Source organism: Stegastes partitus, unplaced genomic scaffold (assembly GCF_000690725.1).
Source record: "Stegastes partitus isolate 25-593 unplaced genomic scaffold, Stegastes_partitus-1.0.2 Scaffold270, whole genome shotgun sequence".
Classification (NCBI taxonomy): Eukaryota; Metazoa; Chordata; class Actinopteri; family Pomacentridae; genus Stegastes; species Stegastes partitus.
This window is the reverse complement of record NW_007578001.1, coordinates 9,944-32,982: the sequence shown is the minus strand read 5'-3', so window position 1 is coordinate 32,982 and position 23,039 is coordinate 9,944. Positions and strand designations below refer to the sequence as shown.

Genomic DNA, 23,039 nt, shown 5'->3' with positions numbered 1-23,039 from the left:
TGTAATTGTACTTTAACCAGACTGCTGGAGCTCACCCAAAAGAGTCCTCCTTCAAGGCTTTTATGTGTTCCTGCTTTCTCATTACAGACATTTGGCTCAATAACCAGCAGGACATTTACCCAAACCAGAGCTTTGATGCAGAATAATCATTAAATGCTCATTAGACAGAAACATTTAGTTTATGAATAATGCATTTACCCGGTGGCAAACCCAAGACCTCCCTGCATCATGTCAAGTAATAGCGGCCAATTTTACAGTTTCACATTGCTCACAAAGGACAAATTTCCAACACTGGTGTAACTCTGGTGTAGCTGGACTTATTGTTTCCAGAAACGTGACCAAAACTTGTCTTTCAATCCCACATAGCGTGTTTGTGCCCAAGTATGGTCTGGATATCTGTTGCGCAAAGTCGACGCCTAATTGGTGTATGGACTTTTATTTAAAACCACACGTCAGAATAATGATTTTTATGTGATGAATTGCAGGCTGGCAAAAGCTGCGTGAGGTCTGGTGCCATAAGTTGTGTTCATGCAGTTCATGATTTTTAGACTAGAAAAAATGCGCAATTACGCAGGAGAGACTTGGAACACTTTCGTTGAAACACTGCGTAAAAGGTGACTGTTATTTTTGTTCATATGTAGCGCACAGTGAGTCCACATCAGCCTGCAGGATGCTGTATAATTGTGTTATAAAGAACACAAAGTGTGCATTAGTATCCAAATGATCACTGTTCTCTCCATATTAACACCCGCATCTCTCTTCCTCCCTGAAAGGACTGTAAAACAGACAAAGGAGAATTTACCAAATAAGAGGCCAAATTGAAGGCGTTTGTGTGTGCGCGCGTTTGTGCCTGAGCGCGCACGCGTTTAAATCAATGCGCCACGCTTCAGTGCGTCCCTGTGGAGGGGATAAGTGGGAGTGGGAGAGGAGAGAGACGACAGTGCGGAGGAAGATTCAGTCGGATAAGTAACTCGTCACCAACAAACCAGGGCTTCGTTTTTTTTTTTTTATCGAGGTCCGCTGCACCTGCTGCAACTTACTGCCACACGGAGCAAACATCTCCTCCATGTCCGGCTGGTGAGTCCACATTCAGCACTCTTTATTCACTTCTGCTCTCCTCTCTGCACGGGGATACAGCGTTTTCACTCTCAATTGTCACTAGGTTTAATGGGAAAATCTCGCATATTCACACTGGTACCAGATCATTCTGTTATGATGCTGGACGGGCAACATTTTAAACTAGAAACCACAAGATCCGATGCGTTTTATTTTCATCAGACAGTCAGATATCGGGAAATCAATGGTCGTGTAATCTACGTGCGACAGTGATGTTCATAAATTATATAAAACAAAAAACGTATTGAACTTCTCCTGCGCACAGAGGAGGCAGTTGGACTCCACGGCAGATGTGGAGACAAAAGGAGTAACCGAGTGAAAAACTGAGACAAAGGACGTTAGAAATCATTTTGCCTCGACACCGACTGCGCCTGCTTCACAGTGGGAGCCTTAATTTTACTGGCAGAGAGAAAAAACATAAAATACTGTTTGGGTGTATTTTTTTTCAGTATGGCAACACAATTCTGCTCGATCTTAGAACAAATCCAAATTGGCTAAAGGCATGGCAGACCATTAAACCTCATATGAGCACCACACAGTTTGATTATTGGCACTATTTTGTTTGACTGAAACATACAATTTAAAATGAGTATTAGTTGTTACAGTTCTCTGGATTTTAGTCTGATTCTAGTAATGATTATTCTAGGCCTCGTGGTTTTAACTTCATGTTGAAACAATATTGATTCTCAACCATTTAACACCTACATTTTTCACTTGCTCCTTAAATAATAATAACTCTTGTATTCTGTTACAGTTTAACGATGGATAACACTTTCCTGCCTCGGTCCATCTGGACCGCCGACAGTAAATTCCTCCAGCATCCAGCGGATCTGTACACCAGCGTGGTCGTTACGCGCAGCATCCCTGTAGGCACGTGCTTTGGTCCATGTGTTCTCCAAAACACTTTCTACGACACCATCGCCTTCATAGCGCAGAAATCCTGCGACAAGAGAGCCAAATCCTACGTGTTCAGGGTGAGTTACACAACTTTGTCAGCAAATGCCATGTAACATGGACACGTGGACTATTTTTTGGCATCTTCCAACAGCTTTACTTGAATTCCTTATTATATAACTCAGTGTGTGCCAACATGATTTCACAGCCACTGTTTGACTTTTTTTGTTTGTTCGTCTGATAATTTTTTTTTAAACTGACTTTGCATATTTAATTTATCCTATTCCTTATTTTACGTGAGTTTTTTTTTTTTTTTTAAGCTGTCCACCTGCATTTTTGTTTGTCGTGAAGCTGCTATCTTATAACGTCAAAAAAGGTGAATAAAAATAATTTTGACAAGTAAAAATCACACTTGCTGGCAAAATTTTGCCGGATCAAGAATTTAACTTTTGACATATATTTTTAAATCCCAAGTTTGTAAGAAAGACACAAATTAAAAATGATACCATGTGAGAACTCGAGTAAATTGTCAGTGGTTCCTGTCAACAGGTCGACCCCGAGGCCATGCGTAATTCTGCCCTGGTGCTGTCCTGGCTGCGGCTCGTCCAGGCTGCGCGCAACAGAGAAGAGCAAAACACAGAGGCCTTTCTGAAAGCGGGTCAGCTGTATGTGCGAACCACCCGAGACATCAGGCAGGAGGAGGAGCTGCTGGTGTGGTACGACCAGGAGCTGTCTCACCTGCTGGGCTTCACAGATTTGACCAAAGGATCAAAAGAAGGTGAGACAGAGATGTGTAGTGCACAGTCAAGTCAAGACTTTGCTTGAAGACACTTTAAAGTGGGATTTTATTATCACCATCTTTGGACCTCTGAAAAATTATAATTTAAATTGTATGCCACTTCAAAATGTTAATTTATATGCACAATTTCACATTTGTCTGATTTTTTCCCCTGTCTCTTGTAGAATTCAAATGTGGACGATGTAACCAGGTCTTCAAAAATGAATATCCTTTCCTGGCTCACTGCCGATTCCTGTGTACTCAAGTAAAAAGTGACACCTGGAGCCGCGAGGTTTACGAGCACAAACACGTGGAAATTAAGAGGCAACGCCGAGTGACAGACTTCCATAACATCGCCAGAGATTTGGAACACAAAAAATCTGGCAACAACGAGGACGCAGAGATTTCCCCCAAGAGGAGGAAATACGAGGAAACCCTTTACCCCAAATGGCGAAAAACAGTTCTGTTAGAAAAAACGAATATTTCAAATGATGACAATATAACACAGCTGATTAAGGGTCACGACCATGCAGCAGGAGACGCGTCTTCCTCTGAGGGGAAACCAAAAGCTGATAAGATCAAACCGGATCATTTGGGACGTAAAACTGATGATTTTGCAGAAGTTGGAGATGCCAAGGAGACATTTACGCACGACAGAGAGACTGACGTACGCTCAGAGACAGGAGAAAGCTCTGGTGTGCGTTCAAGCAGCAGCAGCGCGTTTTCTCTGGTGCTGTCAAACAGCCAGGGAGAGCTGAAAAGCGCTTTTTGTAAACCGAGTAAAAGAACTTCTCCTGTGGACCCCCAGGCGCATCTGAGCAGCGCTTCAACAGCCCCCTCTAGCCGCCTGGAGGAGATGACTGATGCGTTCAGCTCCAGGACAGTTCTGGGATACAACAATCTGATGGGATCCAACATCCTGAGCAGTGACTTACAGACCGTGCACTCTCCGGTTGCGTTAAACAACGCTTTCCATTACGCACCGGAGCACTGGTCCAGAAACATTGGCGCTCAGCTGCAGACCACATCTTCTCTCACGATCCTCCCGCCGACTTTCACCTCGTTCGGCGTGTCGGTTCAGAACTGGTGCGCCAAATGCAACCTGTCCTTCCGCATGACCTCAGACCTCGTTTTCCACATGCGCTCCCATCACAAAAAGGAGTTCGCGGCGGAGTCTCAGGTGAGGAGGAGGAGGGAGGAGAAACTTACCTGCCCGATCTGCCACGAATACTTCCGAGAGCGGCACCACCTGTCCAGACACATGACTTCTCATAACTGAGTCAAGAAGGGACACAAAAAAACTCTATTTATTACCTAAATGATGCTCGTATTTAACAAGATCAGTCTCCAAAACTCACGGTGAGACTTTGGTGTTGAATGTAGGTAGCTGTAAAGACAAAAAAAAAGAAAAAGAAAAAAAAAAAAGCAACACATGGCCGTCTCAGCCTGTCCACTAGATGACGATAGAGGTGCGTGTAAGCTGATCTCACTGCAGTTTGTTGTCTGTCCTTTAGCGCTGTATGTTAGGTTGATGATTATTTTGTGCCTTATGGAACTCAGGAGGGAAGAAAGACGGAGAGATGTGGAGGACAGCTCACGATTGTCACAGATATCTCGACGCAATCCTCTTATTTATCAGCTTTTCTCTGCTCTGATTTGTACAGGAGATGATAGATTGAGTGTGTTTGCACATTGGTTTTGAAATCTAAAATTATGAAAGCAAAGCAAATGTGTCCAGTATTTCTTTTCCCCCCAACTTCATGTGGATTTAGATTAAAAAAAGGGTGTCATTTTTTTCTGATCCAATAGGCGGCGACTGAGATGAACTTTATCTGCCCTTTAAATCATTCAACGCATGAAATATCTATCAAATATATTTGCTTTCTTTAGTCTGTCCAGGATGACCTCAGGATTATGTGATTTGCAGAAAAAAATCAATGGGAAACAGTTAACACTATATGAGACTGAGTTTTGCTGTTGAAAATATAAATCCATATAATGTCTGTGTGGCATTTGAGATCAAGCATTAAGGGGTCCGTTTCCACGCTGCCAAATCACGTTTAAATGGTTTTTGCTGCTTATCATTTATCTACAGACCTGCCACATAAGCGCTGCTGCTTTATTTGTGATTTTATGTTTCTCCACCAATCACGGACAGCTTACTTTTCATTCAGGTTAAGCTGTGGACAGACGGACATAAATAGCCTGTTCTGTTGCAGGTAAATGAGGCGGGACGGAAGCATGAAGTTCATGGAAAAGTCAGGCCGAGACCTCGTTGAGCAGCTCTGTAACATAACCCTCCTCACACTATTGTTATCTACTTTTATTTCAATAAGACAGTTTGTCCTCTCGGTCTCTTTGTGCCACAACCTGATAAGACCATCGGCAGGTGCTTTTTTGGGGGGGAACTACAATAGATTTCCTTCATGGATGTTTTATTTGTGATTATGATCAACTGGAGAGCATCACTGATCTGTTTTATAACTGGGACTGAAACCTACACAAGACATTATTGTTCAGCACTTAGCTTTAAGTAGCCCAAACAATATTGGTTTAGATGTGCAAATGGACTTCTTGGCTGGGTAAAAGTTCTAAAAGTTATTTGGAAACTGGGGAGCTAGATTTTTTCCCCTCTCTTTTTTTTTTTCTTTACAATTTCTAAAAGAAAAATAAGATTTCAAAATAAAAAAACTAGTGGCCCACATGATTAAATAGGTGATTAAAGGGACACAGTGTCACTCTATTAAAGCCACGTCCTAATGAACGGAGCTATTACTTCTCTGAGCTCAGTCGCCATGTGAGGAAAGAGCCATTTCAGCCCAGACACAGAAAATCCTCTGTTGTCTAATAATGGCTGTATTTCTCTCCTTTAATTGAACAGTCATCGTGTGGAAAAACAAATATTGTTCTTGGTTTCCCCCCGCTTGCCTCGTTTTTGGCTTTTAGGCATTTTTGGGCTCTGAACGCGAGCCTAGACTACTGTGGTTTTCTCGGCTGGAGCTGACCATTGTAAGTACTCTCCTGTGACCGTGATTGCGGTTGACGTGGGGTTCACTCTCTAATAGCAGACTGTGGGTTCAGACTGTAAAGGGGATCAGTTAGGAAATGAGCAAAAAAGAAAAGAACCTGGATGTGTTCATTCCAGTTGGGCCAGCCTACTTTAAAGGTAAAACAGCTATTAATGTAAACATGATTTATAATAAGCCTAATTATAGTTATTATATTAATTTAAATGGAGGTTATACCCCATAAATGGTGCATTTGTAAAGCGGGTAGGAGTTGCTGAACGTTTCCACTTGTTCGGAACGGAGAAAAATGAATCATACATTTGGGTATATCAGACGACTCACTCCTGTCTCATCGGTCTCTCTTCGTCATCCTGAAATATGACTTAAACATCAGCTTTTAAGGATTGTTACAATGATTACTAACTCATCAGTGCACGTTAAAGTAAAACAGCAGTACACTTTGTCGGTGAATTCTCAGTTGCTGCCACTTCTTTGTGAAACACTCTTTTAATTTAGCTTTTGTAACAACAAATACTAAAATAGACTTTAAATTTTTATTACCAAGATAAAATGATATGATTTTCCTATTTGCATTATATTTTCTGATTAACATGCAAAGTTTTCACCCTTTTTTAGAAGCTTTTATGTTTCTTTGTTAGAAAACATAAAACTAAATGGGTTTTCATTCAGCCTCTTTTCACTTTTCAGCAGAAACAGCTTATGTAAAAGTGAAAACAGGTCTCTACAAATTGAGCTAAATTATTTTGACATAAAAAAAAAAACACACACACACACACACACAAAATGCATGTTTGCAACAGAAATCCCTCCCTGTCAAAAAAAAAGACACCTAAGTTGTTCCTGTCTAATGCACCATTTGGCTGTAGAAGTCAAATCATTGGTTGAATGGAAATAAACTATGTAATAAAATAGTTTAAATTAGTGAATTTGTAGATCTGTTTTCACTTTAACATTAAAAGGTCTTCCTCTGCTGATCCGTGTCAAAAAAAGCCACATGAAATCCAACTTGATTCGTTGCTGTAAAACAATGAAACACAAACTTCCAAACTTTTTATAATCTCTGCACCTCTAATGGACAAAGCAGTCCAGATCGGAGAGGTGGCACCATTCATTTTTAGAGACAACAACAGAGCGCTCTCCGTACACAATGATTGCAAACAAGCCAAAAGACTTGAAGCATTACTGTCAGCTGCAGTAAATACTGTAACTGTTTGGTCTTTTGTTCCTTCCCCCCCCGAGTGGTTACTAAATGTCTCTGTCTTTGAGACCAACTTACTGTCCAGTCGTGGCAAACTTCAAAGCGTTCTGTTGTTGCAAACAGATGTGGTGCTTCGTGCCAACTTTCTGAGACTCAAGGCAAAAACAACCGCAGAGTAATTGGGTGAATAATCAAATGGTTCCCTCTATCATTTCACTGTCAGTTTGACACACTGTTTCGGCACCATGTGGGTCACCTTCGTCCTCTTGTGAATAAAAGCGACAAGCAGTTGAGTTAAAGTGGCTGAGATCATCTATCTGTGACCATCTGTTTAAAAAGAACTCTGCACTCGGAAAAGTTCTGCTTTCGAACGGGTAGAAAAGGGGAAGTGCACCGTGTTTTGAAGTTCGAGTGGCTGACGTCCTAATAGGTGCGTGCCTGCTTCCTCCATCAACCATTAATCCACGGCGGCTGCGTCTGTCACATTATTTGCTGGACAACAGACGTCTGAGCCTTTGGTGCGGGGTAATAATGGGTTCAAGGGGCCTTAGGGGAATGTTGGTTATCTCTGAGTGGAACCTTCCTGCTTTTGTACTAAGCTATTTTGGAACAGTGGTCCCCTTTTAGGTTTGTTTTCACAGAAAAGTTCACCCCACGAATCAAACGTCATGCACAGTAATCTACAAAGAATAACACAAACTGTGTGAAACAATAATACTCAAGCAAGAGCATTGGATTAAATTACTTTTTTATTCTAATTTATAGCGGGCTACCCTTTCATAATTTAAACAATACACATGTACAAAACACAGTCTCATCTAAAATATAGTAATACATATTCTAGTAACCATGACAAATTATTTTTAACCAAGTTTCACATTCAAAATAGAAAAATATTTCTGGTTTCATTATAACATTCTTGAAGTGTTATGAGGGGGTTGGTGGGTGTAAATGAATTCCAGATGCTCTCTACAATTCATTGGATACTTCCTTTTAAAGATATAAAGAGCTAGACTGTACAATAACCTTCCTGTCTTGCTAACAAATTCACTTTGCATGTATGTACAATGTGCCGTGTGATTGGCTTAAAAGTAAGAACAGCTGGACGCAGTATGTAAAAATGTTTGATAATCTCTCTCATGTGTATGCTGCTGTGTAAGCTGCCCGATGACACATTAATAAAAATCTTTTATTTATAGTCTCTGTATCCAAAGAATACATGAACACAAACTCACTGTGAGCTCTTTGAAAAACAAGTACATTCTGCGATAAAAAGGAAAACATCTCTGAAATGTTCCTGCCCATGTCAATGTTATTTCAAACACAGAATAAAACCTGCTGGGCTTCATAGACATGTGCAGCGTTGACTTTACATGTGTGACTCTGTTCCTCTGGTAACGCAGATGCCAGACAATGTGTCTCTTCAAGTCTGCTGCCGCAGGACAGGAGAGATGGAAGTGATTTCTCTACAGCCTATGTTCCTCGAGGAATAGCGACGGCCAAAGTGACTTTGTTTCTCAGTATGAGGAAACCACTTAACAGAGGTATGGTTCTGTCTCCATTAGTCCTGTTTTCTGTTTCTCTTCACATCCACCCTGTTCTGTGCTTTGATCCTACCCCCTTCCTATCTGCACGAGCAGGACTGGACGGACATATTGGGGTAAATCTTGAGCACTGGGTTCCTGGATTCATCCTGATAGAGCACAGCCAGAGGGTTCATACTTTCTGGGACGCAGCAGGGCTCAGGAACCCCAGGGATGATCCCAACAGCTCGGACTATGCTCTGGATGGTGGCGTGGTTAGATGGTCTTGTCACCTGGGAGAGTTTGAATGGAGAAGAATGTAAAAAGTTGGGGTTAGACAACAGATATAAAAGAATAAGATAATAGAGACAATTTGGTACTGAATGAGGTGAGATATAAAGTGAGTAAGATGTTAGTGCTCCTACCTTGGGCATGGGAAATCCACATGTGCCAGCGCAGTAGTAGGCGTCAAAGGCCTTGGGTGCTATGACCCACTCACTCCAGCCAATATCTGCAAAGTCCACTCTGAGGTTCCTCCTGGAGCATCCACTGTGCTGGTTGTTGCTCCACTGTCGCCTCCTGGCTTTGCGCATTGTTTGTTCATCAAAACTCAGAACAGGTGACTGAGCGTTCACACTCCCTTTATGCTTCTTTCCGTCCTTTCCCTCATTTCTCCGCTCATGCTTCCGCCTGTCGCTGATAGTCAGTGTGCGACTATCTTTGAGTTTTGTCACAGTTGAGTCATCGGTTTTCATCCCTTGTGATGTTCTTTCTTTCTCTTTGAGAACCTCAGGTTCATGCACTCGTCTACTTTGCTCTACTCCTTCCTCCTCGTGGCTCTTTCTCTTCTTTTCCTTCCTTCCTGATTTTGGCTTGGGTTTGAGTGCCAGGTACCAAGTGCTCTCCCAAAGGTCATCTTTCCTGTATCCATCAGGCCTGTAGTCAACCTCAGGCAGCTCATTGTTCTGGATGGGGTCAGAGTGCAGATTTGCTTCCCTTCTCACGCGTCCTTTCAACTCTGGAGAGGAGTTCGGTCTGTGAAGGAGCTGAGAAGCCTGAGAGGAATGTGAGGGTTCTCCTCCCTCGCTGAACGGGTCATATCTCTGAAGGCTTGCAGCCACGCTGTTGGGCTCTGCTACCGCTTGGTCATTGGCATACAGTAACAGGTAGGGCATGCTGCCAGCAGAGAGAATCTCCGGTTTCTTCTGGTACTGCTTCCCTAAGTCCAGTTCAACTGACACCAGTAGATGACCCTTGTCTTGTGCCTCCTTTATGACCTGGGTCACATCTTTCATCTGCCACACCCCTCTCCTGTGGGGGTTGAAGGTCACGTTGCCTAGAAATGACCCTGTTGACCCAGATCTGACCTCTGACCCAGAGGAGACAGAGCGAAGGAGCAAGCTGATGGACGGAGAAGGGTGGATGGCGGAGGAACGACAGGACGGGCTCTTGAAGCGTTTGCAGAACCAAGGTTTTTGATGTGGGTGCTTATCAAGCAGGAAGTGGAATGTGGCGGAGAGGATGACCTCCGAGTCCTGGAGGGTTGTAAGGTTGAGTCGGTACATCATCCTGTGGTCAGACGACTCTGCAAAGACAATCAATCAACCAGTCAGTGTCAAGTCAGGCAGGTGAACAGCACTACAGTGAACTCTGGTTTTCATCCTTAAAGTGATGTTTGTTTTAAGTAAAGAAGGACGTAAGAAGTGATACCAAAAAAAAATAGAAAAATTGTATTAAAATATCCATTTACAAGGTGGATGTAAAAAGTAAAAGACCTTTATTTCACTGGGCAAGAGGAATCGTGTACTTTAAAACCCAAATTTCTGTTCGCAGGTCCACATGGAAACAATTATTAAATTGTTTTGTATCTCACAGGTGGTTCGGCGCTCTTGTTTTGAAAGGGATGAATTAGCCAAAATTAGTTCATGATTATCTGTTTGTTCTTTGACTTTTGGGACAAAATATTTGCTGTGATTAGAAGATAAAAACATTCATCAGTGTAAGCTACGGTACCCGGGAACTGAACCTTATTTGAACTCAGTAATAGTGGCTACTTACTAGTAATTTTAGAAAAAAAAAATCTGTCAAGAATGACTGAAAAGGAAATAAACAATAATGAAATCCCATATGAATAGGAAAGGGGTTGAAAAAAGGGTATCATGTTGCACCGAAAGCCCTCCTCTGTGGTTCACATTTGAAAAAAATGGAACAATTAAACACCTTTCCTTCACACTGTGCTACATGAATGAGCTGTGCGGTTTCATGCCTTTCAGGATTTCAGAAGGTGCCCTTAAGAGGAACCAGACTCTGAGGATCTGGCTGGCAGGGGCGGACTGGGGTGAGCAGAGAGCTACATATTCATGATGAACATTAACTTCAACAGCAGAGTTATTGTTCATTGTATAAGAGTTCAGCGGAAGTATGGACTGACTCAAGAGATATACATTACCTCGGATTCAGCCTGCATATGGAAATGCTTACCTCAGTTTCTCTTAAAGCTTCTCTTTAAGCTTAATACAGCCACCACTGTCTGCCCAGACACCAAGACATAATCAACTGTTTTAACAGGTCTTACATTGTTGTGAAAAGTCTCTTACATCTCTCCTTGGATTACACCAAGCCTCTGCAGTAAAAATACACACTTGTTATGATATGCTATCTGAGAGCTGTGTGGGATATATATGTCTGTGAGTTGCGTTTGTAAAAACAGCATCAGACAGAGAGGAACGACTGTGCCTTAAGCCCCCTGACTCCAGGACGTGGAGTCACTCATGTCCTGTAGGAACAACAGGAACAACAGGAGCCACGACAGTGACCCCCTTTGCAGCGCGTAACTGCCCACAGAGGTTTTGCTGCACTGTATTTTTACGCGTGCATTCTTGCGCGTCTGTCTGGGGTAAATGATCAGACTCCACGCACAAGGGGCACAGCTGCCACCACAAACACAGTGAGCCCACAGCGTCCCAAAATCATTTAAATGCATTCTCAGACTGTTCCAAAACAATCCTACCTATTTAGAGCGTCTGACCGAGCCATGCAGCCGCACTGAGTGCTGCACTTTTAATAACCATCCATGGAAAGGATCAGGGGAATTTTCTGGCTACACGTTTTATTGTTTGTGCGTCGGATTACTGGTGCACTAATGGCACACAAGTATTTATTTTATTTTTGTAAGTTTTAACTCCACGGTGAAATCTCAACTGATGTATCTGAGCGCGTTTACAAGAGGCGATCACACACCTTGACTGGCTCTGATACTCCTGACAGTGTTTCCTTCTTTGAGGCGGTTTTCCTTGTTGTATTTCTCGTACAATCTGTACATGTGCTGGTAGACCATGTCCTGATCCAGGTCGTCTGGATCCGACGAGGACTGGAGAAAGCCACTGTCCACGGTTACTGTCCTCACAGACGCAGCGCCCAGGAAACACTTTAACATCAACAGGAGCAGGTGCGAGGAAATCATGCTTAGAACTGCCATTTATAAGTGCTGAAATACATACGAAATCAAAAATCCCAGAGTCAAACTGTGCAGAAAAATGTCCAAAAACTATCCAAAGACGCGCGCCAAAACAATCCAGACTAAAAAGGCTGTGCGCAAATGTTCCACGTCTCCTCTCACTTTCCCCCTTCGTGCTCGGTGCGCCGTGTCTCTCTCTCCTCTCTGTCAGACTGTGTGAGACCTGGATGCTGAACGGCTTTAGTCCGGGCAACAGTTGGAGCTGCTACTTTTACACTTGCGTCTGTGTGACCGCCAGAGGCTTGAGGGGGTTATACTGGAGCGGTGAGAGGCGCTGACGTATACTCCTGTCAGCCAACGAGGTCTCTGCAGAGCGCGCAGCCAGAAGTGGAGGTCATGATGCTGACCCCCTTCTCTCTCTCTCTGTGATGGTGATGATGATGTTGATGATGATAATGATGATATCTTCCTGATGGTATTTTGCTTCGGTGGAATAATATCACTGATCCCGCTTCTTAGGAGCAGTGATTCAGAACAGAAGTTGTACTCATTTGTTTAACGCTGCTCAGACAAAGCCTCTGTTGAAACTACTTTTTTTTTTTCTTTGCAGGCAAAGTAATTCCACCTCAAAATTTCCAGCTCACCACATTATTTCCAGTAACTGCTTCTGACATGCTCTCAGTCACACATAATTAGCATAGAAACACCTTCAATAATAGTCTGACCAACCACCCAAGGGCTATTGTTAGGACAGGGATCCACATTTTGTACAGTGTGTGTGTTTTTCTGTGTGTGTGAGAGAGTTTTGCAGCGGCAGGCTGTGCTGTGGTTGTGAGATGAGACTCTTTTGAAGGACTTTGCTTGTGATTTTTATTCATAGCAAACAGAACATGACCTCTGCTGGGACTGCTGGTTCCAAACCCGGCACAGTTTTGTCTCTGGTGTGTATGTATTTTTGAATGTGTGTGTACATACAGGTTATTTCCAGAGTGTGTTTCTGGTGTCTGGAGTTCTGTACCAACAATGCTTGTTTTGTGGAAGTGGTGATCTCCAGCAGAGAGGCTGTAACTAGCTGGGCCTCTCGGGTCACTCTCCGCCACTACACNCAGAAGAGGGTTATAACCAGATTAAAAATATCCTTTCCTGTTGTTTTCGGAAAAGGAGTCACGAGGATTTCTGACAATTTGCTCGATAAGGTCTGTTCCCATTTTGTGTACTCTGCAGCACTACTCATTTGACAAAGGCACAGTCTTTAATTTATTGACTGTGTTTATGTCCAGCATGGTCTCAGCCAACACAACAGCAGCTGGAAGGAGCAGGTCTTCACCAATAGAGAATGGTTTCTTGGCTTTAGCTATGTGCAAAGTAACACATGAGGCTTCCAGGGCTGTGGCTGGTGTCATGGAAGCTTTCCACATTGCGTCTTGAGACAACCTGAATTCTGAAAGTTGCTTTTTAAAACCTTAAGAGGTTTATCAACATGACATGATGTTTTGTCTTGAGATGGCACTGGAGATGTGCTGGCTTCATTGCACTGTTAGCCAACTTATCCCCATAGATGAAAACATAATGCTTTGGGTGGATTGGAGCTTGTGGACTCAAATCCCATTACAACATATTTTTCCAGATACTGTCGGAATTTTGGGGGCTGTGATTTTGCCTTGTTTGTCATTTGCCCCTCTGTGTTCTCAGCAGCACTGCTGCTATGCTTTAACCGCGACTTCACTTGTCATGGCAGCAGGTGATGTGGCACACCATTAAGAACATTAATTATGGATTGTTGGGTGTTTCTGTCTCTGCCTTTGTGAAGCGCTATGAGATGACTTGTTGTTGTAAATATGCGCTATACAATAAAATTGAATTGAATTGAATTGAACAAATCATTAACAGGAAAAGTATTCCACACACTCCTGTGTGAGAGGTATACGCTTGCATTTTAATGAGCAGCAGCCCATGACAATTTACTGATCTTGAATAACTTGTGATAATGTGATATTTTACTGGTGCAGTGTTTTGCATACCCGCCTGGTGTAAGCACCTTCCTCTGAATTTGTGACACATCTGGTTATATAATTCAGGCATCCTACATAACACACACTTGAGTCTGATCAATGATGTTGAAATTTAGAAGTCCAAAGTTCCTCAGCAGCATTCAAAGTAACGTCTGTATCCACTTGACTCATTAAGTTGCAGTGCAGCCATAAAGTGCTGTTTATTTGTACTCTCTTTGGAGACTCAAAGTCTTACATCACAGATGAGGCTAATTTATTAACTCCACTGAAGTAAAGATTATGCTAAGGTTGTGTCAGCTAAGGTTTCCTGGGTTACTGAGGATTGTGTTGTGTTAACACAGCGGATCTGACAAAACCCGGAATTATGGGGACCTCCGGCGGTGAGCCAATCAAAAGCTATCAAATTTACACAGCGGATCTGACAAAATCCTGAATCATGGGGACTTCCGGTGGTCAGCCAATCAAAGCTGTAAAAAAATACACAAGTGTGAATAATTCATGAGCAGGTGCACTACCAAGACCCAGCTCCAGGGGAGCTGTCTTGATACACAAGTTATACACAAAGTCAGGTGATTATGTAATATAAGGACATTTGCAGAAATTCTGGATTTAAGCTCTCACCACCTATAGGACCACGTCTACAGTGTCCGAATTATGAGGACACTGCCGGTGTCCTCATAATTCAAAATGTCCCCGTAGTGTGGCGTGTATTCTGACCAAATGTCCTCATAAACCATAGAAACCAACACACACACACACACACACACACACACATGCACGCACGATTACACAGAGAGAGAGCTACTTAGTACCTTTCTGGCCCCCAAGGGCCCCACAGGATATTCCTTTTCACTATGTTCCACACAAGCGACAGGTCTTAAATCTGCACTATTCTCAAGATGTGTTTCAAAGTGTGTATATGTGCGCACAAGTTTGTGTGATAGCGGAGGAGCAGTATGAAGAAGCTGGCTGAAGAGGCATGCTTTATGGTTTTGTCATAACACACAAATACTTGAATGCTTCGTCTTTTCGCATACTATGTTGAGTTATACTCTGCCGGCCGAAAAACAAAACGTGATTAACTGCTGTGGTTATTTATTTGAATGCATGCAATCCTGTTTTCCGCTTGGTTAAGTGTCATCATTGGAATAAAAACATTGTGAGAAGTCCAGTGAAGATTTAAAGCTGCATTTGAAAACTCTCTAAATCAAAACCTCTGGCTACACAAACTGATATTGAAAAATATACTGTTGTTTCTTTGGAAGTGAAAACAGTTGCCCAACAGTGAGCTGTCGTTCTCTGTTATTAACAAGCCATTAAACACCCCTTGTCATTATGACACCATGGGAGTGTCTTGTTGCTGCGCTCTGAAGGAACACATGGAAACAAACAAGGAGACCTTTACATTTTAGGTACACTGAGTAGCCTGAGTCACGATCTGTTCCACAAAATACAGGAGTTCCTTCTAAAGCACCTCGACATTTTGAACGGACCCAACATATGTAAGGGGAGAGGTAGAGTGATATCTGAAACCGTGCGGGGCATTAGAGTCAAAATAAATAGTCCTGGGAGGAGACAGCTCAACACAAGTTCAAGCGTGAGGAAGAAAACATGAAATGGCTTTGACCTCTGACCCTGAATATGTAGGGCAGTGTGAGATTAATGCTGGGCATTATCTACAGTAATGCTCCTCTCTCTGTCATGACTGTGTGGACAGCAGCATCACTGTGGCTAGATTTAGTAAGATAAAAAAAAAGAAAAACAGCAGAACAGAGAACCCACCAGCAGTAAGGCTGTGGTTACACATTATTTCAGTATGAAGCTGTATTAGGTAAAAATAACAAGTGAAATGATGCAAAGATTGGATTTTGCTTAACTTTTAGATTAAAGCCACAAGTGGAGCAAGTTCCCAGTGAGATCAGAATTTCACACATTTTGGATTTTAATAAATAGAGCCACATCAGATGTACAACAGTCCAGTGTGGTCATGCAGCAATGCGGTCTTCAGAACCAGAAATCGCATTAAAACAAAAACTGAAATCGTAGCCACCATAATATGCAGCTCAATTTATCACAGAGCTGACAGAGACATAACTTAAACATTTATACATGACCTGACTCAAGGCTTATGTGATTTATCATCGCAAGGATTGTTTTATAAACCAGGTCTTGAGAGACGTGAGCTGATCTCTCCAGCAGCACCGAACTGTGAAGCCTGTTGTATCTGACTACTCGGGCTGTGTTACAGGGCCACGGTGTGTTATAGTTTGTTCAACATGGAGGTCCCCTCGTCAGGCCGTCCAAACCAAACAGGAGTTGTGTTCTTCTCTCTGTGGGGGTATGGAGGAGTGTGAGGAATTAGCATGCCTGTGTGTGTGTGTGTGTGTGTGTGTGTGTGTGGTGCAAGGACTGATGGTTCTGGAAATGCTCCTAGTTTAGCACCTTTGCATCGTGTTGGGTGAGACTTTTCTGGTTCCAGAGCGTAGCGGTGGAGGTTGGATGGATGTTTGTGTGTGGGCACAGGGAATTTGGTATGGATCAACTATTGGCCAGTCATCCTTCAAGTGAATGATGTTGGTATGGTTTGTCCAACAAGAACAGTGCTGTGCATGTATGTGGGCCGGACTAACTGGCAATGTCTTGGGCTCATAAAATGAAAGAAGGGGTATTTTTATTTGGCCAAGTTTTGAAACCTGCAAATCTCAAAATTTCCCAATCCTCTGTGTCCAACTCGAGACAACTCAGATGATAGGATTGTATTTTTTTTGGGGTGCTCTGATCACTAAAAAAATGACACTTAAAAATTCAACAGCAGCATTTACTTCCACAAATGTAGTCTGCGTATCTCTTTTTTCCCCCATAATCCACATAACAAACTGCTGGAAGTTTCCGTAAGGGCCACTAACATAACTATAATTTACAGAGAAGTCTATAGATTATCCATAGTGACCATGACCTTGTTTCTGAAAAGACAGTGTTCAAACAAAAGCCTTTTGCACAGCCGAGGGAGCACAAATCTCAGTGGCAGCAAACTAAACCAAAACTATTAGCAGCTAAATACCACAAGAGTTAAGTGAGGAAATATGCCCTCTTGTGATTCAAGTAAACTAATCCTCTAATGCCTGTTTGTGGCAAAGAATTCCCTGTTTCAGCAGTCAAGCTGATACCAGGATACAAGATAAGTGTCCAATAAAACACAAACTGCCTGCTACTGGGTTTTTTGGACACAGGTCAGAGTGCTATGAAGGACCAGGAATCCCACAATGTGAATGTCATCCACTCGGCTCAAAACATGTGTGAGTGTGAGAAAGAGCAAGAGTGTGTTTGTATGTGTGTGTGACTATGGAGACTGTAGTTATGCTAGGGGGTGTAACTCTGTGACCCATTCACATGGTTAATAAAACATTCATAGAAGCAGAGGAATGTTATGGTTTTTGTGTGCGTGTGCATGCATGTGCAGGCAATCGTATACGTGTGTGTATGTGTGTGTGTGTGTCCTTGTGTCTGTGATGTTGGGCCCCCTGCAGTGACCCCACGGAGTGCACCATTCTGTCTGCAAACAAAGGGCCGGCTGTTCCCCCCTACTTCAACTGTGGACTACTCCAACACCGCCGACCGTTTGCCGCCGACCTAACCAAATATTTCCCTTTCTGCTCTGAATTTGTCTCAATAAATAGTTTTGTGTTTTGGGGTTTTCTTTCTCCTCTGGCTCCTTGCTTTTGATAAAAGACTCCTGAACTCACAGGTGGCCACAAACTATAAATTCAGAGGTAGAAATGGGGCATCTTGTTTTACTCGAGAATAAAAACTGGAGGACGGCCCGTGACTTCTCACGGTTTCACCTCATGTGACATATTGACTTTTGGTTGGAAAAATGAATCTACAGTACACCAGCCCGCTGTGGGAATATTGTTTCATGTTTAATTGACAAATGAACGATGCAGATTCACTTCGGTTCACGTCTGTGCTCACAACCCGTGGTGAGGTATAGAGAGACGTATTGTGCTTGAGATCTCACTGACTGACTGAGTATTTTCTCTGAGCGCAGCTCAAACCACTTGACAGGAGGGCTGATCAGTGATTAAGGAAAATAAATGGAAATGTGTGTGTGTGTTTAAACACTTGCAGGATTGATGTCCTTTCCCAGGTCTGACATACGACCTTTGTTCTGTCTCTCTCCATGTCTCAACAGCGACGTTATTCACTGGCATAACCAATAATGTCTTACTAAATACCTAATATCCAATAGGCATTTGCTTGTGGCCCACATTTATGTTGTTAGTGCATGTTTGTGCGCAAATATTTATGGCCATGCCTCCAGCGATTGCGGCCATGACAGTTCTGTTGCTGATGCAATAAATATGTTTAGTTTTTGCTTATCCATTCATACAATACAGTCTCCAGTTATTTTAGAGACAGCGTCGAGCGAGCAGCTCTGTAAGCAGACACTGAAGTAACTGAGTGTGCAGTGTTGGCTGGGAATGCAGAATATTCTAGAGAGAGTGTGATTTGAGCTGCGACTGGTGGTGTTGTGTTTACTCTGACGCCCATGATATTCATTACAGGCTGCGCTGTGTGCTGCTACTTCCTGAACACGTCCCATAGGTCCGTGACCTTCACCTCTACAGGCTGCTTCGAAGCCCCATTGGGTTGTTGCCAGGATGGAGGAAATTGCGCCGGGAGATTGATTGGCTAAATCCTTTAATTATTAGGATTTCACAATGGGGCCTGAGTGACTGCGCCTTTGGTAGGTGACTGTGCCGAACAAAGATGGGAATGTTCAACCGTCTTGACAGAACACGTGGTGTTTTTCTTCGTTTATCCTGAAGTACGAGGGAGATTTAAGGTTTAATTTGAGGTGTGGGAATTGCAGCAGGTTTCATAATATTGACAGAAAACAGAGATGTTACACTTGGGAATTAGCTGGAGTATTTTAACTGTAAAACGAATCAAAGGGCACTTATTTGTCACTTCCTCCTCACTTCACATTTTATGTATTTTTTACCTTGAGTTCTGAGACGTGAAGAATAGAGGATGTGTATTTCTTCAGTGGGATGTGCAGTCGTGCACACCAGAATGTGATATGCCCACACACATTCAATACAATATCCTGCTGAGATTTACATGTGGTTTGTTTCTGTTGGGCTGACTTTTGCTCAATGGCCTCGAGGTTCCTAAAAAACAAAAAAAAACTTGTTATCCCAGGGCTCCGGCGCTCTGAAGAAAGCAGATACGTAGTACGTGCTGGGAGTATGATGGCAGGGCCTTTACATAGCTTGATGGATCTGTCAGATCGACCCATGCTCTAATTTGCTTCTGTCTCCATCATTTAGCAAGGCGGTGTGCGATATTTCCCAATAAATGTACCCTCCTTGCAGGGTAATAACTGCAATATCTATTTCCCATTAGTGGGGGTTCAGGCCTCCTGTTGCGCTCTGGGCTCTAATTGGACGTGACCGTTGCTCCGGTGATGTCATGTTGGTGGGTTTCAGGAAGTGAAAAGGCCGGTAGTGGTAAGTGACTGATTACTGAAAGTCAAGAAAGCTGAGATTGGAAAGAAAAGAAAAGTGTTTTTCTTTTTCCAAGTCGTGTTGAATCAGTTTAAAATTTCATGATTCTGGCAGTCGTTGACACAAGAACAAACATTTCATCCTCTGGGATCTATTGTCTCTGGAGGTGCTACAGGCAGGGAGGCGGACAGACTAAACATACAGTATGAAAGAGCGAGGCCCGTATACATTGTCAGTCTTGGAAAGCCTGCTGTAAGGTCAAGGCCGGAGCAGCAGTGGCCAATCTCACAGGAACGCAGACTCAATTAATATCAGTGAAGGTTCTTTGTTGATAACTTCCTGGTTTTAAACAAAGTGAACCTTCAGGTTTCACCACATTATTGCTTACATTCTGGCATCAGATTAGAAGACAGAGGGAAGCATTTTTTAAAAATTAAAATGGGGAACCAGCACGACAACATATTAGGGAGAAAACCAAGACATTTTAGGAAAAGTGTTCGGATTGTGGCGTCGCATGGATGCTGTTAAATAAAATTAATCTTCTTTTTGCAATGTGCTGTGGATGAGAAAGCAATTACTGCTCTTCTGTTTAAAACCCTAAGGTTATGTTATTTGATTGTTTCAGGAAATAGCTCCAGCTGATCCAAAATGTTGCAGCTAGAGCCCTGAAAGAAACTAGCAAGCGAGATCATATTTCTCACATATTAGCTTCTCTTTACTGGTTAACCATAAAATCAAGAATAGAATTTGAAATCCTTGTCCAAAGCCCTTAATAACCAGGCTCCATTGTATCTTAAAGACCTAATTGTACCATATTGGCATTATGTGGTTTCCAAAAGCAGAATGTCATACAGAGCCTTCAGTTTTCAGGCTCCTCTGCTGTGGAACCAGCTCCCAGTTTGGGTTTGGGAGGAAGACACTGTCTCTACATTAAGATTAGGCTTCATATTTTTTCTTAAATGATTATAGCCAAGGCTGCTCAAGTGATTCTGAACCATCCGTTAGCTATGCTGCTGCAGACCTCGGCTGCTGGGGGACTTCCCATGATGCATTGAGCACCTCTCCTCTGCTTTCCTCTTTTTCACTCTCCATGCATTTATATATAACTAATGCATGTCAGTGATTTTTTGTCTTCTTTCTCCTGTAGTTTGTGTTATGTCATCTATGCAGGTATCTCTGGTACTGAGGTTGAGCTGCATGTTTCTGATCTTCAGTTACTGGCCTCACCAAAATCTTTGGATTTGTTATGATTCTTTAAAATAAAATTGTAAGGGTTTCATCTTACTATGTGAAATGAAATGAGATTACTTATGTTGTAAATTGGCCTTATATAAATGAAACTGAATTGAACTGGACTGGATATAGGCACTGTGAAATTCAAATAAGTTTTGCTTGGCTTGATCACAAAATAGTCCAACGGAAAATATGAATGAAATTTGTTATTCTGAGGCTCGACACTTTCCCTTCACTTTTTGTCTCTTCAATCCTCCTTGTATATCTCACTCTGCCTTACTTTCATTCTTGGCCTTTTCTGTTTTTTCTTTTACTCCTCTTTTCTTTGTCGGTCCTGCCCAGGTCTTGTGATCCCATCCACTTTTTTTAAACCTGCATTTGACTTTTGTTTTTTTCAAATCTGTAATCCATCTTCTTACTTTACTGTGTTCATACAAAAACATAAATCTTAGTGATAAATTGTTTCTGGATGAAGCTCAAGTTTTAGTTTTTGAACAGGAAATGCTAAAAGGGTTGTGATAACTGATACGTCTGCTAGTTATGTGATTGCTACTGAGTGGCCACACGGTGGAATGCATCACGTTGTGTCAAATAAAACACTAGCAGCTTAAGTTTCAGACCTTTGACAACTGCACGGTTAAAAATGAACAACGTCAAATTTCACGTTACCTTACTTTTATGGTTTGGTGGAGCCTACATCGCTTCATGATCGATGGTTCCCGTCCATCTTATCATAGCCTTTAAATATAAATATTATTTATGAATGGTTTCGGATGTGGCAGACACAAGCTGTTAACGTTGAGACTCCGTGTAAACTGAAACCTCAGTCCTGGTTCAGAGTCTTTCTGATTCACAAGGCATTTTTCTGAAATGAATGGACTTCCCCTCCTGACACGGTGGGAGCAGCAGGGAAGCGGTGTCAGATGTTACAGCACATGTGTGTATACGGAGTGTGTGCATGTGCGTTTGTGTCTGTGTGTGCTTATATTGCACTCGTGACTGCTTCCAAGGCCTTGGCCATGGACCATGAGGTCTTCACATTTTGCCTGTTGTTTAACCTCTCATACCATCACAGACTGACTCCACAATCCTCCCATTCAAACTGAAAGCATCCAAACCATGGGCGTCTCCTACAACTCCTATCAGCCCTCATGAACTCCAGGCTTTACTATAAAACCTGAATAAAACTCATGCAAATGCACACCCCTTCCTCTAGCTCCTATACCTCAGACGTGAAGTAGAGGCAGATGATAGATTTGAACAGGAGATGTCTGATGTCATTCTTGGCACCCAAAGAAGCCTGGAGCAGCAACAACATTCTGTTGGTACAGTGATCCTAATGGAATGGGAAATAAGCTAATTTTTTGGAAGTGAAACAGTGTGAATCTGTATGTTTTACCTTCTGGATGCAATGACCATAAATGCATGCCCTCACCATTTGTAAGAGTTTTGCCCTGGAAAACTCATTAAATATCAATTAAATCATACTTAAATGACCATGTGTAAGTGTCAGCAGTAGCTATGATCTCACCAACACATCCATTTTAATAGAGGTGTGGGGCCATATTAAGGAGATAAAGCTGTAAGGGGAGTGCAGATTGGTTCATGACAGTGTCAGGGGTGAGACATGTGGCACACACCAGAGTATGTCTGCTAACACCCAGACGTCTGCTGTACCACACAGAGCTGATTGTTCCGCAGCCATGGGCTCCTCCATTCAGCGCTTCTCCGGTCCATCCTGCACCCAGAGAGGACTCCCCTATCCTGGGGTGACTAATGCTGAATGACAGGCAGACACTGATCAAAGCTGCTCCTGGAAGCCCTCCTGTCACAGTTCGGAGGGGGCAGAGAGGAGACGATAAGTGAAGAGACAGGAGCAGTATGCCCAATCTGGAGCAGGGCCAAGGATCAAGGATCAGACAGCATGACTGGACTTTATTAGCTTCATCAGAGACAATACACTCTCCACAGTGGACCTCCACCATTGCCAGATTATCTCATCTGTCTTTATAGCTCAGTGGCGCAGAGCCACACCGCACTGGAGTTCTGGAGCCGTGAGGTGAAAAGATGCCTGGTTAATAGATGTTGAGTCTGGGCCTAACACTTTGTCTTGACTTAAAGAAAGAGACCCATGCTTCATTTGCGTATTTGCCACAGTTGCCATACCAAAGAAGACTGATCCAACCTAGTGTTTTTGTTTCATGCTTTATAAAATATCCGCTTTATGGAGCATAAAGCCACAGATTCAACTTGAAATGCAGATTTCCATGGAGGTGGTTATGTTAGCTT

At 42.7% G+C, this 23,039-nt stretch overlaps 2 protein-coding genes across 2 annotated transcripts; one reads left to right on the top strand and one right to left on the bottom strand.

The window, feature by feature from the left end:
* Nucleotides 1-980: 980 nt before the first annotated feature.
* znf488 (zinc finger protein 488) lies at nt 981-4,512 on the top strand. The gene is made up of 4 exons (XM_008282381.1): nt 981-1,077; nt 1,871-2,090; nt 2,560-2,788; nt 2,974-4,512. Exons 1-4 carry the CDS (start codon nt 1,067-1,069, stop codon nt 4,065-4,067), a joined length of 1,554 nt encoding a protein of 517 aa, XP_008280603.1. The 5' UTR covers nt 981-1,066; the 3' UTR covers nt 4,068-4,512.
* Nucleotides 4,513-7,746: 3,234 nt separating this feature from the next.
* Nucleotides 7,747-12,307, bottom strand: gdf10a (growth differentiation factor 10a). The gene is made up of 3 exons (XM_008282380.1): nt 11,779-12,307; nt 8,964-10,123; nt 7,747-8,831 (listed from the first exon to the last, which is right to left on the bottom strand). Exons 1-3 carry the CDS (start codon nt 12,014-12,016, stop codon nt 8,640-8,642), a joined length of 1,590 nt encoding a protein of 529 aa, XP_008280602.1. The 5' UTR covers nt 12,017-12,307; the 3' UTR covers nt 7,747-8,639.
* Nucleotides 12,308-23,039: the final 10,732 nt, after the last annotated feature.